The 17,988-nt window shown below is 59.8% G+C and overlaps 1 protein-coding gene across 1 annotated transcript; it reads right to left on the bottom strand.

The window, feature by feature from the left end:
* Positions 1 to 3,364: 3,364 nt before the first annotated feature.
* On the bottom strand, positions 3,365 to 10,065 carry WFIKKN2 (WAP, follistatin/kazal, immunoglobulin, kunitz and netrin domain containing 2). The gene is made up of 2 exons (XM_006740704.3): positions 8,976 to 10,065; positions 3,365 to 6,280 (listed from the first exon to the last, which is right to left on the bottom strand). The coding sequence occupies exons 1-2, from the start codon at positions 9,174 to 9,176 to the stop codon at positions 4,760 to 4,762; spliced, it is 1,722 nt and encodes a 573-aa protein (XP_006740767.1). The 5' UTR covers positions 9,177 to 10,065; the 3' UTR covers positions 3,365 to 4,759.
* Positions 10,066 to 17,988: the final 7,923 nt, after the last annotated feature.

Below are 17,988 nucleotides of genomic sequence, written 5' to 3'. Positions count from 1 at the left end.
GTCCCTCTCCTGGGGTAATTTGGGATGTGGACACAGAGATTCTTACCCAACCCTGAAATAGAAGTGCTGAAGAGCTTGGGAGCCAGAGAGGCGGGAAGGAGGGGGGCAGTAGGCCTGCCCACCTGCCTGCCCTTCCGTCTCCCTCAGGAGAACGCCAGCTGGAGGGTTCTTCTTCCTTCCTCCTGACATAGCCAGAGAGATGAGTGTCACTTGACCTCAGGGCACATTCCAGAATGAGGCCACAGCCACGAATAGGACCCAGGAACCCTGCCACCCATCCTGCCTATATTAATCACACATTCCCAGAGCAGGAGAGAGACTTCAGACTCTTTGAGGAGGTGGGAGGAGGAGGAGAAGGAGGTGGTGGAGGAGGAGGAGGAGAAGGAGGAGGAGAGGGTATCAGGAAGTAGAGTTGGGAAAAAGCAGGGAAAACCCCAGGGAAGCCCCTCCACAGCCCTGCAGGCTTCCAGTGCGCCTCGTGGCCCTTGGTCCCAGGACCTTTGGTTCATCCAGCAAGCCCCTTGTTGAGCCCTGGGGGCTGGGCCCCCGCAGACCTCCGGGAGCCCCCAGGCAGTGCTTCCGGCCTGGGTGGTGCACGTGCAGAGAGAAACAGACAATGGAAGGGTCTTGCTGCAGCTGGGGGACAGCGGAGGCTCCCCCGGGGGGAGCTGAGTCTGGGAGGATGAGTAGACATAAGGCTGATGTCTCACTCAGGAATGTAGGCCATGACTGCTTATGTGTGTGAGCGAAATATCATGTCACACAGCAAGGTCAGAAGACAGCCCCAGGGTGGCTGAAGGAGGCAGGCTCTTGGGAGATGTTTGGGGTCCTGATGGGACTCCACACTGTCCAGCCCAGAACAGGGTGTGTGTGTGTGTGTGTGTGTGTGCGTGCGCTCACGCGTGTGTGTGTCACATACTGAGAGAAGCCAACTGCCTGTGTTCAAGTCGGCTCTGCCACGTGGCAGCTGGGTGATCTTGGGCAAATCTCTTGTCTCCTCCAGCCTCAGTTTCCCCACCCACAGAATAGTGTTCTGTGCTGTAGAGTGGTGATGGAGACAAGAGATGATGTCTGGTGCCTGTCCCATGGTGAGCGACCACGCAGTGTTGATGTTATAACAGGACAGTTGGACACTGGGCGCTCCCCCCCACTTCCGCACCCCCTGCCTGAGGAAATCACCATGCGGCTGTGTGTTTGTTCTCCCCCTTTCTTCCTCAAGTTCCGCCCCTGGTCCCTGCTCTCTGGCCCCACTGGCCAGGGGGTGACATCAGACTATGGAGCTGCTAGCCAGACAATGGAGCAGAGTGTCCTAGGAGGCTCGAGGTGCTGGGGGAGGCGGAGGGTGGAAAAAGCCAAGCTGTCCTGCCCCAGAGGCCTCGAGCTGGTCCGGAGACAGCCGGCGCCAGACCAGGCCTCTGAAGAGGCAAACAGAGATGGACTGGAGCAGGAGGAGGATGGGGAGGGGAGCTACCAGATGCAAGGAGGGAAGGAGCGAGTGTGCAATGTAGACAGGAAGGCAGGTGAGTCTGGCCTCGGACCTGTAGGGGGGCTCCATCCCCCTGTGTCCTGGGGCCCAGGCTGGGGCCAAATCTCCCAAACTGGGTGGGCAGGCTCCCCAAGTTCCCCCAGCAACCAGACCCTGGGAATTCGGTTCAACCTCTCTGGAGCACCTACCAGAGGTCAGTTACTGTGTAACACCTGGGTAACAGGGATCAGAGACTTAAGCTTGGTGTCAAGGACAGAGAAATACATGCCACATAGATCCAACATCATAATAGATGCCCATTCCCTAAGTGCCTGTATTTTCTAAAGCCCAAACATGCGGGGTGATCCGTCTGAATGTGTTCTGCGAATAACAGACTAAAATACCTGCAGCTGTGTGTTCACTGAGTGTGAAATCCCGGGCCCAGCAGGAGGACGCGAGGGCTTTAGGTCCTGGGGGACTGCTGTCAGCCAGGCGGTTGCTGAGGGCCAGGAGGGGGCGCTGGGGCCGCGCTCTGTGCCAGGCTCTGTCTCCTAGGCTTTTCAGTTTGGCAAGGTTAATAGGGCCAAGCTCCCCAAGTCTCCAGGAAGTGCACTTACTACCCTCTGTTTTACGGATGAGGAGACTGAGACGAAGAGAGACACCGGGGAAATGTCAGACCCAGGTGGGTCTGACGGCATCGGCCGGGCTTTCTCACTCTGCCAGGCTGGGGCTGGAGTGGGAGGGACAGGGACCCCAGGTGCTGCGAGCTGGTGAGAAGGAGCCCTGACATCGGTGTCCCCTGAATGTCACACCTCCACCAGGCAGCCACGGGGCTTAGGCCCCATGTCCGTGCAAGAAGGGAGATGACAGATGCTAGCATGTGGACACTTGACCCATCAGGCTCTAAGCTAATGTGTTACTTATTGGGCCATCTCAGCCTAGAAGCAGGTGCAACAGAATGTCCCCAGGCCTCTAAGGCTGAGTCCTCACCTCCCTGGTTCTCTGACCCAAGCAGGGAGGGGTCCGTGGCGAGTACCTTCCTGGCGGCTGTTAATGCTCAGCATTTCCCCAGTGGTGACTTGGGAAGCTCGCACTCCTCTGGCCCGGGAGGAGCTTGTCTTCCCCATGCTGGCCCCCTCCTTCTTGCAGGAATTCTCTCTAAGGAGGGTTTGGCTAGACCGGGCCAGGCTGGGTGGGGCTGGGTGTGCATTCCTCCTTGGGGCTGTGGCCCGGGAAGACCCAGGGAAGTGGACAGGGGACAGGTGTCTCTTGAGCTTGGCTGGCTTGCAGCCTGAGGGCCGGACGAGCTGTGAGGCATGCCTCCACGGCCACAGGCTCCTGAACACATCTCCAGGGATAGGGAACTGTCCCAAGCACCTGAGGCCAAAGGTGCTGCTGTCTCCATCCGGGGAACTGCAGCCCTGTGCTTTGAGCACACCTACAGCTTTGGGACCAGGCCACACCCAAAAGCCCCCTGGGGAGCTATAGCTGGGTGGCCCACCTCTTTCCGCCCCGCTCATGTCTCCTCCAGCTTTGTGCCTCTCAACACGACACCATCAGTGACAGGATCCGGAGTCTGCCCCTGGCCCGCCATGCTGTCGTGATGGGCAGGGGGCCTGAGACGTAAGTTAGAACATCTGGGCCTAAGTCCCCAATCTTCCTGCCTCTGTGTTCTTGGGGGACGTCACCTGGCCTCTCTGGCCTCAGCTTTCCTGAGCTGGGGGGAGCACCACAGTGAAGGAGCCTCAGAGCTCCAAAGTGGGGTGAATGTTCGTGTCCCTCCATCACCCAAATATGGTCCCGTTGGCCAGACTTCCCTCCTGGTCACCAGAGCAAATGACAGCCCCCCACCACCACACACACTCATTAACCCAAACAAATCACACAAGAAGGGCTGTCGATACTGTGAACTTTTAATTGGTACCTTCCTCCCTACATTGGAGGAAGAAACGAGGGTGCCCCACAATGATCTTTTCTCCTTTGGAGGGACCTGGACAGAAGGAAGGGCTGAGGAGGGAATGGGGGAGCAGATGTAGAGCTGACAGTGGCTTTCCCAAGTCATTTATCGTGTGTGTGTGTGGGGGGGTGGGGGGTGGCTGGACCTGCACAGGAAGTCCAGAAACGAGAAGTCACCAACAAGCTGCCACGTTCCCAAACCTGCCCTCCCAGGTCTCACTTAGAGCCTCCCTCAGGTCCCTGCAGCTCCCAAGGCCACCACCAGATGGAAGCATCGAGCAACATTCCTTTTCCTTCCCAAGCCTGACTCCCCTCCTCCCTCCCTTCTTTCACCCTGCTCCCCATCCCAACCCCAACTTTCCCTTTATCTCCCTTCCCACCAGAACAGATCCTGGGGCTTCTATCTGCTTTCTGCCCAAGGAAGCCAGTGGCAGGTGAAAGCACACTGTCCTTCCAATGGGACCATTTGACAGTTGGGAGGGCCAGGCATGGGTCTGCTTCCCGGGGCGGGGGGATTGGGGGGGTGGGGACCCTGGGATCTGGACATTCACATTCAGTCACCAGGAGCTGGGCATTGACTAATATCTGTGCCCTAGCACCCGGCACCCAGAAAGTGTTCAGAAATTGTCCATTGAGTCGGACTGAACAGAGCTAAGTTAATACGTCAACAATCGATAAACCAACCAATAAAGCCAAGGAGAAACATGAAGAATGTGTATTCTGCCGGCGCCATGGTGGCCTCAGAGACTGCAGGGCCCACCTGACCGAAGCACGGCTGACCACCGCCTCAGGGCAAGGGGTGTGCTGGGTCGGACCATGCCCCCCACCCCACCGCTGCCCATGTCCCACAAGCCCTAACATGAAGTGGTTTCTGCTCGTAGTGATCTAGGGGGCTCTGGGGAATTTGTCCAAAGAGTCCCTGGTCCCTCCTTTCTCTCCCCACCTACCCCTTTTGCAAACCGATTCATTCCGTGATTCCCACGACCGTTCAGATGCCACCTCCGGAAGCCTGGCTGGGAGCTGGCTGGGGGCAGGGAGAGCCAGCAGAGGCGGCTGAGCAGCACAGAGAGGGTCACAACGCCCCACCGACTGGTCATCAAGAATAGCTTGCAGGTATCTAGTGGCTTCTCCTTTGGTCCCCCTCAGCTAAAGAAGATACAGACCCCTCCTTGAGCCCAAGACCAGAAGTTGTTCTGAGAACCTCCGGTGCATTTTCCCCACTGGCTTACAACTGTCGAGCCTGACCTTGCCCAGTTTGCGGACTGAGGGGCGTGGGGGGTGGGTAGGTGGACGAGGGCCGGGGAGGGGGCCGGGGAGGGGCGGAGGGGGGGCGGGGCTTCAGCGCAAGCCCAGAAACTCCTTGAGGACGTCGCAGGTCTTCTTGTGCAGGACCTCGCGCAGCTTCCTGACCCGCCGGCTGCTGGACGCTCCCACGAAGCTATCCGGCCGCAGCACGGCCATGCCGCTGTCCACCTCGCCCATGATGATGAGCGGCGTGTCGCCCGCCGTCACGTTGGGGCAGGGGCAGCTCCAGTCCACGTGGAGCAGGGTGACCTCCAGCGGCTCCCGGCCCAGGAACTTGAGGCCCATCTTCTCATCCTTGAGGACCTCGTCCACGGTCACCAGGGCCCGCCCCGCGTCGGGCTCCTCGGTCAGCTCGGACACGCGGCCCAGGATGACGAAGTCGCTCCGACAGAAGCTGGTGACGAGCTTCTGCCGCGGCTTGCAGGCCCGGCAGCGCTGGGTCCCCCGAGGGAAGGGGCAGGACTCCTCGCAGGCCTCGCGGCTCTCGAAGTTGTTGCTGTTGCCGTCGCATCCGCCGTAGATGAAGGACTGGCACTGGCCGGCCTGACTGTTGTAGGCCCAGCGGGGCACGTAGGCTTTGCAGGGCCCCTGCAGGGCGGGCAGGCTGCACACGGCCAGTGGCCCGCTCATGCAGGCCAGCACGCAGGCCTCGTAGGTCTCGAAGTGGTTCCGGTTGCGGTGGCAGCGGCCAAACGTGAAGGTGAGGCAGTTGTTGGCCTGCGCGTCGAAGTGCCAGCGGGTCTGCTCCTCGCCGCAGTCCTCACTGTCGGGGGGCTTCAGGCACTCGGCCGCGGGGAAGGCCGTGCCGTTGGGGGTGCTCTCCGAGGGGGCCACCGCCTGACCCGCCCTGACCACGGACAGCGGGAAGTCGGCGCGCAGGACCCCGGCGGCGTTCCGGGCCGTGCAGGTGTAGATGCCGGCGTCCTGGGGCTGGGCGTTGTAGATGACCAGCTGGGCGATGTTGGTGACCACCACGTTGCCGCGCACGTGGTTGGGCCGCATGACCACGTTCTCGCGATCTTCCAGCTGCTTCTCCCAGGTGATCTCGGGCCGGGGCCGGCCCCCCACATCGCACAGGAAGCTCACGGTCTCACCCACGGTGACCGACTGGTGCACAGGGTGGTGGAGCAGAGCCGGGGCCGCCATATCCAGCCCCGGCGTCTCCGGGGAGGCCGTGGTGGGGCGCACGGTGGTCTCGGGCGGCGGGGGACTGGTGTTGGGCCACGTGAAGTGGTAGCGGCAAGTGACGACGGCCAGCGTGATGCCCTTGGAGCAGGCCTCAGCGTCCATGTAGCAGCGGTTATAGTAGGTGAGGCCGTCAGAGGCACACGTGAAGCTGGGCTCCTTCTCACAACGATCTTTGCACTTACACACGGGCTGGCCGTCCCAGATGTCACACTCGGAGCCCTGCTGCAGACACATGAAGTGGTCGCAGGTGGCCTCCCTGGGCATGCCCACCGGGCCCTTCTTCCCTTTCACGTCCATGTACCGGGCGGCCACGCAGCTCTTGGTCCCGCACACGTTGGGGCAACACTTCTCATAGGTCTCGCACTCCTGCGGGGAGCCAGAGGGAGAGGCCTGAGCACGGAGGAGCAGGACGCGTGCCCAGGCTTCCCCCACCCCCCGCGCCCCCACCCACCGCCCCCCGAGTCTGCGGAAGGGAACTGGTATGTGCTCACCACCTACGGTGAGCCGCACACTCGAATGGTGACAGGAGATACGCAGCCCCTGCTATCTGCCGGGCCTTCGTCTAAGAACGTGTGTACCTGTCTGCTTCTCTCTTGCTCATCACAAGCCTGGGCGGTGGGCAGACCATTAGCCTCACTTCGCAGGTAGTGATAACGGGGGCACGGAGAGGTGAGGTCACTTGCCCGAGGTCCGCTACAGCTGGTAGTGTGAGAGGAGGCAGGCCACGTACCTCCGAGAGGGGACGTTTCTCTGACTACCATTTTATAGATGAAAGTGCAGAGACTTGGAGAAGTTTCGCCCAAGTCCCGAGAGCGGGCAAGTGGCAGAAAAGGGCTTCAAGCTCCAGGTGGATGGGACTCTGAAGGGAGATCTCTTCTTCCACATCATAGGGTGACCACAAAGGAGGTCTAGGTGCGAACAAATGAGCCCTGCCTCTCCGTCTTTTTTCCACTGGGGTGAGGATGCCCTGGCCAAATTGAAGAGGTCACACCAAACCCTAAGAAGGAAAAATCGGACACCTCTGGGACAGGTGTTTGAGGCCGGCTGCACACGTGTCAGGAACAGCCGCTCCGTGGCGGGCCCACGCTCGTTCAGAGCCCAGGGGAAGGGCAGGCGGGACAGGCCCGGGACGCCAGGCCCCACCACGGAGGGCTGTGCCAGGCCCAGGTGCTCAGCTCTGACGTGTGCAACATTTCGTGGGGGACATCCACAAGGAAAACAGCCCCGTTGGGTGGCGAAGGTCAGCAGAGCCGTCAGCGAGGACTTACTATGGCTGTAATCCCCCTTGATGCTCTGTGGAGCCACGTAAGGCATTAGTTTAATTCCTCGAAATTAGCAACATGCTCTGGGACCGACACAAACAAGGATTTCACGTGGTGTTTTCAACAATAACACCTCGTACCCACCGGGCAGGCGGGCAACGCTCCTAATCCTCCGTCCTGGTAGTAGCTCTGGGAATTACTCCCCACTAGGGCTGGCCTCTTGTGGCTCCGACTTTTATTTCAGCCTCTTTGACATTCCACATCAGCTAAGAGGGGGAAATATCCCCCACCGGAGCTGTGTGGAGCCTGCCCGCTTGACTTGTTTACTGTTTTCCCCCTCTCGGCTCAGAATGGGGACTTTGTTTTGCAGTCCTTGCTTGGCATGGGCTTCTAGGCCATGCCAGGAGAGGCTTTGGGACAGGGATGGGCAGATCTCAGAGCTGGGGTCTGAGGGTGAGAGACCCAGTGGGGGATGGAGGGCGGGAGAGACTGGGAGCGGACAGGAGAACCTGCTCTTCGGCCTGAGGGTCATAAAATTCCTTAAGAGACACGCCCAGGGAGCTCCTTTAGGACCCTGAGGTCCATGAAAGGTTGGGTCCCCAGAGTTGGGGTGGGAGCGAGGGGAGAAAGGTACGTCTGGGCCCAGGAAACCTAGAAGGAATCCTTAGAACAGTTTTTGCTTGGGGCTCAGAATATACCCATAGGCAAATAAGTCCCTAGCCCCACACAGGTGCCTTTTCCCCAAGACACGCGACATCAGCCAGAGTCTCACTGTCCCACGCCCTACCTGATTTATCAGGCCAGCCCACGCCGGTGGAACAGACTTCCCTGCAAACGTAGCCAATGACACTCATGACCTCAGCCGAATGGGAGCGCTCTGCCCCCATCTTCCCTTTCCTCAGCACCACCTCTGCTCCCTGGCAGCGTCTGGCCTGAGAGGTCTGACAACTGTCCCCTGGACACCGTGGGGGCAGAGACCACTCTCTGCAGGGCAGTCATGGGCTTTTCTGTAGACTACGTGTGTTTGGCAAATGGAGTGTCTCTTCTATTCCCCGGTGCTGCCCAGCCCAGCCCTGAGCCCTAGGAACTGGCCGGGCCGGCAGGAAGCACCTCTGCCCAGGCAGGTGCTGGGTACCAGCGGGCTCTTCTTCGTCACCCGCGGGGAGTGGCAGGGATGGCCCTGGGACTCGGGAGCTGGGAGAGAACTGCCCTAGCGCCAGGCCTGCCCTGCTTGCCCCAGGCTGCTCTAATGAAAGCAGAAGGGAGGACCGAGGAATCTGGCAGGCTTCCCTCCCAGGGATAACCAGGGGGTCTATTCAGAGCTGTTCCCGCCCACTGTCCCCATCAGCCTGGCCTGATCTCAGAGTCAGGGTGCGAACCCCTGTGTGTGTGGGGGTGGCCCGGAGGCCTCAGCTTTGCCAGAGAGACGCAGGTGCCAGGCCCACCCTCCCATCCTGGCTGGGACCTCGTCGTGCTGCTGTCACCTGTCGAGGCGGGGCTGAAGGGTCGTGCCAGTCCCCACGATGTGCCTGGCCCAGTGCTGCCCCAGAGCCCCCCTCAGTAAACATGAGACCAGGAACCCCAGGGTGAACTTGGACATCACCCACCTCTTCATCTGGGCCTCGGACTTGGACAGACATCACTCCCTGTTTATGTGGCCTGGGGCCCAACTTCCTTCCCGCTCCCAGATCCTCCCAGCCTGGGGGGGGGGGCTCCTGAGTCTCCCCAGCCCACGGCTCCCACTTGCCCTCACTAACACCCTCACATGGTCCACATCAGGCTTCCGGATTCCCACTCACCTGGTCCGTCTCACACTCCCGCTTGCAGGTGCTCTGGGCATCCACCCAGAGGTTGGGGTTCATGTCGTTGGGGCAGATGCCCGCATGAGAATAGCGGATGGGCGGCAGTGCCAGGCCCCTGGGGGGTGCCCCGAGCAGCAGCAGGAGAAGTGCCGCCTGCGCCCAGCGGGACCAGAGCCGGCAGCACCCCGGGGCCCCCATGATGCGGTCTGCGGTGGCTCGAGACCTCCCCTGCGACGGGGCCAGGGGCTGGGGCCCACCGGGGCCTTCTCCTTCTCTGGGCTGCAGACACCTGCCCTCCCCACCCCGGCGGGCTTCCTCGCGGCCGCCGCGGCCACCTCCACCAAGTCAGTGGAGCCCGCCGGGCTGCGCGGCTTCAGATAAAGGAAAGGTCTTTGCAAGGAAACTCCCTCTCCTGAGTGTGCAGGGAGAAGAGCCGCGGCAGGGGCCCGAGCCTGGATTTATATCCTGGGCGCGCCACCCGAGTGGGAGCGAGCTAACCTGATGCCTGTCACAGGCAGGCTGCTGGCTCCTCTGTCCCGTGGCTGATCACAGACTTGTTGCAGAAGGAGAAAAAAAAAAAAAAAAAAGCTGGAAGCGGTTTAGGCGGGCGTCTCTGGCACGGTGGGACACCTGCTTGTTTTTGACTCCAGGAGGCCTTTAACCCCTTCAAGGGCCAGAAATGGCATGTGCTTTGGGGGGGGAGCTGGCTCCAGGACACGCAAGCTCCCTGGAAAGGAGCGGTTTGTTTCCCTTTCCCCCACCTCCTCGGGCCGGGCCCCCTCCTCCCCATGGCCACCTCTGAAGAACACACAATCGCTTGTTACAAGGAGGGACCTGCAGCCGCAGGGTTAGCATCGCCTGGCCCGATAGTACATTTGAGAGCAAATGACGTGGAAAAACAACAAGTTCACGGCCATTCCAGGGCGGGCCCTAGCTGCAGTGCTGTGCCGGGTCCGCTGCCTCCCACCCCCGCACCAGGTCCCTCTGCGAGGCCGCGGGGGGTGTGTGTGCGCGCGGACAGCTCCCTATCGCTCGGTCCCCGGGCAGTTCGCGTCTCAAGTTCCAACTTCGGTGAATTTTCCCCAAATCATTCCAGAGACACATACCAGATATGCTCCGGCTCCCCCAGCTGCCGGGACGTATCACATTCCTCGCTCCTCGATTGACACACTCGTCGGCTCCAAGAAAACCTACGGGGTGTCTCAGGACGGCGCTGGGCAGCGGCCGCCCTCGCTAACGACCCCTCGGCCGGTGCCTGAGCTCTGTCGTGTGCCGGGCACCTCGGCTGTCCCCTGGGTTCCCCCCACTTCGCAAAGGAGAAGGTTCAGGGCCGGAGAGGGCCAGCGACTCGCCCAAGGCCAGCCACCGCCGGCAGGGATAGTCGTCCCAATTGCTAATATTTACTGGGCTCCTGGTGTGTGCATCACGACACTCCATCCTCACGACAAACTACCTTCATTGCTGAATGGAGGAAAAGACGCCCAGAGAGGCTAAGCAACTCACCCCCCGTTGCACAGCTACGGGATGCTGCCATTAACACGGGAAACGCCAGCTTGCGGGGTGCGGGCAGGGGCCTCTGGAACGCCCCCCCGCCCACCTGGCTGTCAGAACTGCTGCCAAGGTACAGCTTCAACTCTGGTTTTTACAGGCGGGACAAGAAGTTTGTGGAAATATCAGATGCTGTATTGGGGGGCAGCGCAGGGAAAGAGTCGGAAGCTGCCGTTGGAGGGGGTGGGGGGCCATTTTTCTCCCTTATGGCAGGAAATGTCAGGTACCTCAAACACCACCGAAAAGTGAGCTGGCGAAACGTATTTGCATGGGTCACTTGACCCCCAGACGGTGTGAGGGAGCGGGGTCACCGATCCCCGCAAGAGAGAGGTACCTTGTAAAGGTCAAACCACCGAGGGTTCGAGGAGCAGGAACTGAGCTGCTGTGTCCCAGGGATAGTAGGTGGGGTGGGCCCAGCCCACATCAGAGCCAGAAGGGACCTGGAAAGTCCCCAGCGGTGTTTTCATTTCACAGGTGGGGAAACTGAGTCCTGAACGCAGGCCCCTCCTCTTCCAGGTCCACTCTCCCCTTGAGGGCTAGGGTTCAGCATCTCATCTGACTGTAAAAAGGCGGCACAAGGCTTCTCTCTGCCCTGCAAACTTTTCCCCGGGTTGGGGGGCGGTGTCGCCTTCTCCCCACCTCTGCCAAGTCTTCCCCATCGTGTGGGTTATTCTGCAAGACCTGTCTTTTCTGCTTATGTCAAAGAGCTAATGAAGGGTGTCAGATCCTAATCCCCTAAATTATTGGAATAAACTTCCCTCCGAGGCCGGGCCCGGTAATGAAGCCAGACAGTGGGCGACGCCGGCTGCTTTGAATTCCCTGTAATTTCATAAACCCGTGTTCCAGCCGCTGGGAGCAGGGCCTCAGCCCCACGCTTGACAAATGCAGCTTGCACAGCCTCCTTTGAAACCACAAAGGGGAATGGATGGTGACACATTTCTAAGCAGGACTTAGAAAAATTGTCACAGTCCTGTTACTTGAGGACAAGTGTCCAGGGAGAGGAGGCTGATCTCTGGGGAGTCACCTGAGACCACTAGAGGTGATGGGAGGGCCTGGGGGCAGCCAGAGCCGAGGTGGCCAGCAGGGGGTGGGCAGAAAAGCAGGGGAAGCTCCCCCACCCCACCCGCTCCTCGCTCTCTCGCTCTCTCTCTCTCTCTTCGGGGTTGACTGAGAAAGGCCTTGGTCCGCCCAGCTCGGCCCTGTCAAGAGCCACGGCCCTCCTTCCCGCCCAGGGCCCCATTTCTGGCCATTCCACTCTGAGAACTTTCAAAACAGCATCGGGGAAGAAGGGGCCTAGAACACCCTGGCTCTCCCTCTCAGCACTTCCAAGTCTCCCACCAAAACACAGCTCAGAATAATAAATAACATCTGATCAGGGCTCGGAGCCCACACAGCGTTTTCACCTACATCATCTCGCTGACCCTCCCACCAGCCCCAGGAGGGAGCCCGGGAGGTGTTGCTGGGAGCTCCGTTGTACAAGAGAGGAAACCGAGTCACAAAGAGGCTAGCTGGGCCTGCCCGGGGCCCCTTGGCTCACACCCTGCCCTCCCCTCCCGGACCCCAGTCCTGTGCTCTTCACACAAGCCATGCACGCTTCCAGCTTCCAGAAAGGCCCCCGCTGGCCACCCCGCCAGCCCAGCGTGTTTCTAAGCAGTTCTGGGAGCGCTTTGAAGTCTCCCTCCTGGGCCCCTCCCACAGTTGCTCAGATCTGGTGGCCCTACCTCAGTCTGCACTGGAGGGTGGCAGGCACCCCACCCTCACCACACCCCTGGGACCGAAGCGGTGGCTCTGCGGCTGGTTCCCACCGCCACCCCCCCCCCAGGCCTCCCTCCCGCCAGCATGAGCATCGGAGAAGTAGAGCTGGGGCTGAGTCACCTGAGCAGTGTCACCTGCCTTCCCCCCCTGCCCCGGGGACATCGGGCCCAGCGTGGTCACAAGAGGGCTGGGCTCTGCCTTCGACTCAGAAGAGCTCCCTCCAGCTCCCACCACTGTGGAGGTGGAGGGAGCACGGCCCCTTCACACCCTCCAGGGTGGGTTCAAGGCCAGCTCTAGGTGCAGCTGCAGGAAGTGACCCTGGACAGTGGACTCTGCGTGACCCTTGACCTCAGGCTCACCCTTCACATAACAACTTCCAGCCACTGGGGTCTGGACAGGACAACACAGCAGACATCGTTTTTCCAGTCGGCCAGGCCTCTCCCCTCTGGAGACCAGCCGCACGCGTGGTGGGGACGACGGGGATGCCACGCCAGCCCCTCAGATGCCAGGGCGCTCACGCATGGACCAAACCTCTTACCTCTCACAGCATCTCCTCCCTCTTTCCTTACTGGATGGTTCTTATTTTTTTTTAATTTTTAAAGATTTTATTTATTTATTTGAGACAGAGAGAATGAGAGAGAGAGAGCACATGAGAGGGGGGAGGGTCAGAGGGAGAAGCAGACTCCCTGCCGAGCAGGGAGCCCGATGCGGGACTTGATCCCGGGACTCCAGGATCATGACCTGAGCCGAAGGCAGTCGCTCAACCAACTGAGCCACCCAGGCGCCCTACTGGATGGTTTTTAAAGCACCTACTATGTGCTTAGTACTCTGGGTACACAGAGGAACAACCGTCCTTGTCCACAGAGAGAGCACAGCATGCAAACACGTGATAAGACTAGTGAAGGCCATCTTGGAGGTCCCCGCGAGTGCTGGGGGGTGGGGGGCAGGCAGGGGGAGAGAGGCCCGGGGCTGCAGACGTGAGGTGGGATGGGTCCAGAAGCCTGAGTGGGAGTCTGCAAGACGGAGCACAGAAGGCGCTTTCGTCCACTCCCCTTTGGAAAGGCCTGGCCCACAGTGCGGCCTCCCTGGCCAAGGCCCTCCCTCTGCAGGGCCCGGGCCTCCAGAAAGGGGAAGTGAAAGGAAAGTCAGTAGGTTTGGGAGATGGGGTGGGGGTGGGGGCTGCAGGTCCTGCTTCTGCCTGGGGCAGCCCCAGCAAAGCCAAACCAGCAGCCCGTTCTGGTCCACCGCTTGGGCCCCCAGACCTGAGGCAGCCACATTTTCTCCCAAACGGTTGGGAGAGGCCAGCCCCCTGGGAGCCCCCTTGCCCTGATCCTCGAATTCAACATATTTGGGAGGAGGAAGAATGTAAGGAGCAAGAATCAGGGTGCTAGGGCCAAAGAAGGCCCCAGCAAGAGCGCTCAGATGGGTTCTCAGAAGGCCCAGACAGCCTCGGCTAAAGGCAGTGATTAGTCAGACCCAAGCCGGGGAATTCAATAAAGCGGGCGGCTCATTACCCAGCTGGGGACCTCCTGCCTGAGCGGCCGCAGGCCTGGGTTACATTACAGGGCTATGTGAACTCTCCCCTCAGAGTGAGACTGCACCGGGTTTTGGAATAATTATGAGGCCTCAGCAGATGGTGGAGGCGGACAGGGGAGGCCTTCAGCTGTGGGACACGTGATTTGTCTGCGTCTGTGCAGAGCAGGACATGGGAGGGTCCCCACTGGGCCTCGGGGGAGGCAACACTGAATCAGGATCTGAGAATTACGGGGTTGGCTGTGGTGGGGCCTGGCCCAACCCCCTAGGCCAGCCAGGCCTCCTTAGACCCCCGCCCGGGGCCGGGGGGCCCTGCTGGGGGTGCCGAGTCCCTGGAAGCTGGTTGGTGTCTGAACGGATCTGTGTGTCATGAAGCAAGAACAGGAGACACAACTTCTGGGCACCTGTGAGCCCCCAGATGCCTTCCTGGAGAAGGTGGGCGTCAAGGGCTCAGTGGATTTCAGCCCTGTGTCAGAGCCACTTGGGCAGCTCCGTGCGCTCAGGTTGAGCACTGTGTGAGGAGTCCTGGGTTCTCAGCCTGGTCCACCATCAACCCACTGCGCGACCACCTCTACTTCCGCATCTGAGGCCCCTTCCAGCTCCCTCCTCTGTGATCCTGTGTCCTGATTCCTCCAGCTTTGCCTTCATGGACTCAGCTTCAAAAAGCCCCGAGCAGCTCTCAGCCAAGACAAACATGGGAGTGAAGAAGCCAGAAGGCCACAGGACTGCGGGGCTGCTGTGGGTCCACCTCTCCGCTCTGCTGGGGGAGAGCGGCAGCCCATGTTTCCACGCTTCCCAGGCCCGGGGGCTCCGTGGGACCGCCACGCATCGGGGCATAGCCTCCCTCCTGCTCAGACCGTCCCTATCCTGGAAGCTTCGTCTGGCTACTCCACCCACAAGCTCCCTCCTTCTCTGCCTTACTGTTTTCTTCCTCCAGATGTGAGAGCAATGAGGTCTCAGACCCGCGGGTCTCCCTGCTCACCTGCACACTGCTGTGCAGAGGGGCACGTGTTCTCTAAAACCAGATGCATTCCTCATCCAAGCTGCAGGGGTACCACATGGTGGGGGGGGGGCACGAGAAACAGGCCTTTCCCGGATGGATCATTACTTCAAGACTTCTGGCTTAAAGATGGCTTCCTTAAGGCTTCTCCACGCCTTCAGGATGAAAGCCTTACTCACTTACTTAACCTGGACCAACGCAAACTTCTGCCTCAGTTTCCTTTCCCAGTCTTATCATTTGCTCCTCTTTCTCTCAGACCCTGGAAGCTGCCACGGTGCTCTTTCAGAGCTCCACACCGTCTCTCCCCCTCAGCCCCTCGGATGTTGTCCTCTGCCAAGGACACTGTCCCTTCTCCAGGCCAGCTCCTTCCCAGCCTATCCTGGAAGCCCCAAGCCTTTCCGGAGGCCTTCCCAATCTCAGGAAGGCCCTCGACACTTCTCAGTTGTGTGGGGGTGTCCTGGTATTGTTTTTACAGTGAAAAAACAAAACAAAACAAAAAGCCAAAACAGCGTTATAAAACCCGTAGCAAGGTTTAATCATTGCACACTGTCAGGACGTATCGCTGCTCACGTGGGTGTCAACTGGTTCAGGGATAATGTCAAAAATCCACATTTGAAGCCCTTTGTGAGTGCAGCCTGGGCCCGTGACCTTCCTGGGACTGCCTGTGATATCCCTAGGCGCAGTTTATGTGGCGTCGAAATGACTTATGCCTCATCTAACACCCAGACTGGGCTTCGAACCTGTGGTAGGCGGAGAGGTGCACTCAACCAGTGTATGTTGAATAAGTGGATGATCCCGTCAAGCAGCCCGTGCCCTTGCAGAGCAAGGGTGAGTATTCCTGGTTGTCAGTCATACCTGAGAGAGACCAGTTGTCCTGGGGCAGGAAACCAGAACTCCAAAGACCAGCTGGAGGCAGGCAAGGGAGGCTATGCCCATCCCTGGGCCCTGCCAACCACTCTGGGGGAGAAGGAGCCTAGAGTCTGCAAGGGGCAGCCCTGGGCTGTTTGGTTGGACAAGGCTTGGGCATCACGTGGACAGCCCTGGAGGCAGAAAGAAGGTGCCCCATGGGGTCCACCACGCCCCCCATGCCACTCTTCCTCCATGCGTCCCCTGGCTCCTCCCCAGGCTTCCACGAGGCCCTCTTCAGCCATGCTCTTCCCTGCTTCCAGAGAGATCTTTTCAAATTCCAAACTCGAACATGTCACTTGCCCTGCTCTAGAGGGTTGAATGGTGGCCCCCCAAAAATGACATGTCCATGTCCTAGCCCCCAGAATCTATGAATGTGCTCTTACTTGGGAAAAGGGTCTTTGCAGAGGGAATTAAGAATCTTGAAAGGTGATCATCCTGGATTATCCAAAAGGGCCCTAAATCCAGTGACAGGTGTCCTCATAAGAGAAAGGCAGAGGGAGATCTGAGATGCCGAAGAGGGGAGGACCACATGTAGACGGAGGCAGATGGGAGTGATGTGGCCACAAGCCCAGGAGCGCCCCAGCCACCAGAAGCTGGAAGAGGCAAGAAAGGGATTCTCCCCTAAAGCTTCCAGGGAGACCGCAGGCGGCTGATACCTTTATTGCGGCCTTCTGGAAATGAATACACCTGCCTAGAACTTTTCAAGGTCCTTCCCAATCAGAATCGGAACTGAACGGCCTCCAGAGCCCTCTGAGATCTGCTCTTGCCACCTCCCCAGCCTCGCTGCTCACCTTGATGGTCCATCTGGTGTTCTCCCAATGGGTGGTGACCAGCCCTCCGGGTTGGCCTGCAACTGGCCTAGTTTTAGCAGGAAAGTCCAGTTTCCCAGTTTGCCTTAGTCCTGGGTGAAGAAGAGCAGTTGCTCACCTGTGGGTACCATGCTGTCCATACTGTCGTTCAGGCCGTTCTCTCTGCCCAGAATGTCCAAGAAACTCTACTGCAGGACGCCACCAGGAAGAGTAAGCCTCCAGGAGTCCACGCCTGGACCACACGGTGAACCCTGAAGACGCTGCTTATCTTGCCAGGGACCCGGAGTCAGCTGGCAGCAGGGACTCGGGCCCCTGCTGCCGGCAAGGGTAACAGAGGCCCGGGGCGTGTTGGTCGCCAGAGTGCGGCTCCAGCCCCATGGGGACTGTGGCAGTTGGCCTTTGGTGCAGGTGAGCTGAGACAGAGGAGTCACGGTGGGTGGCAGTCCCTGCCTCGGCCGCTGGGGATGGGGGAGGCTTGAGCACGCACATTTGGGCTGCAGGAGTCCAAAGATCCCAGGGATTAAAGATCCACGGACAAAAGAACTGCCAATCAGGAGTGCGTTCAGCAGCATGTAACAGAGACGCTGAGCCCTGCGGCTTCAGTCCTTAGTTTACTGGAGGTCCGAGGCAGCCTGGCTAATCCTCAGGGCCCTGGCTCCTATCTTTTCTGTCTCTCTCAGCACGTGGCTCTTGTCCCTCACATCCAGTGGTGGCTGCCCCCCTAGATACTGCCTCGTTCCGGACCCAGATTAGGGGGAAGGGCCAAAGCTCACGGAGCTGCATGCATCTCTTCGGGGAGGGGACTCCTCCTGAGAGCCCGCCTGCCACCACACATGGGCCAGCACTGTCCCTCATGACTCTAGCTGCGCGGGAGTCCGGAGGGTGATGGCTCTGGCTTTGCAGCGAGGGAGAAAGGAGTTCTCAGTGGCTTTGGGTGGGCCGTCCACAGCATGCGCCACAGCAGCCTTTCCTAGGACCGGCTAGCTGGTGGGTTGTCTCATTCTTGCAGCTCCTGGTCTTGTCTACACTGTGAACTAGCCTCCGCTTTTAGAATTGGAGTCAATTGCTATGCAGGGCAATGTGCTGTTAGATAAAGATGGATGTGGATTCTCAGAGATCCCCGCGGTTCTGTGGGGTACGGGTGGGCTACGATAAAGCCGGGTTGAGCCAGCCCCAAAGGCCCTGGAAGCGGAAGTTGGTAGGGTGTTCTGCACACAGAGGACATGACCCGCTTTCTGTTAAACAGAGCTTGCTCGCGACTGCAACCCCCAGGAGAAGCTGAGCAAAGGAGGTCCCTCGGAAGGGACCTTTCACTAGCCCGCCTTGACAGTGGACCGTCTCACAGCTGAACCCTGCCCTAAGGAAGGAAGGGAGGTCAGTGTCAGGGGAGAGCAGAGCTCTGGGGGCGTGTTCAAGTCCACGGTCCCAAGTCTGCATCGAGACGGAGCCCCAGACA

This window comes from Leptonychotes weddellii, chromosome 15 (genome assembly GCF_054177405.1).
Source record: "Leptonychotes weddellii isolate Sample4059 chromosome 15, ASM5417740v2, whole genome shotgun sequence".
Taxonomy (NCBI): domain Eukaryota; kingdom Metazoa; phylum Chordata; class Mammalia; order Carnivora; family Phocidae; genus Leptonychotes; species Leptonychotes weddellii.
This window is presented reverse-complemented; position numbering and strand designations above follow the sequence as displayed.

What these genes read in the sequence shown, in the direction of transcription:
- WFIKKN2 (XM_006740704.3), bottom strand. Translation starts at nt 9,176, where the DNA reads ATGGGGGCCCCGGGGTGCTGCCGGCTCTGGTCCCGCTGGGCGCAGGCG. An exon ending in GGGAGTGTGAGACGGACCAG is followed by an intron (nt 6,281 to 8,975) that starts GTGAGTGGGAAT and finishes GGCTCCCCGCAG; the next exon opens with GAGTGCGAGACCTATGAGAA.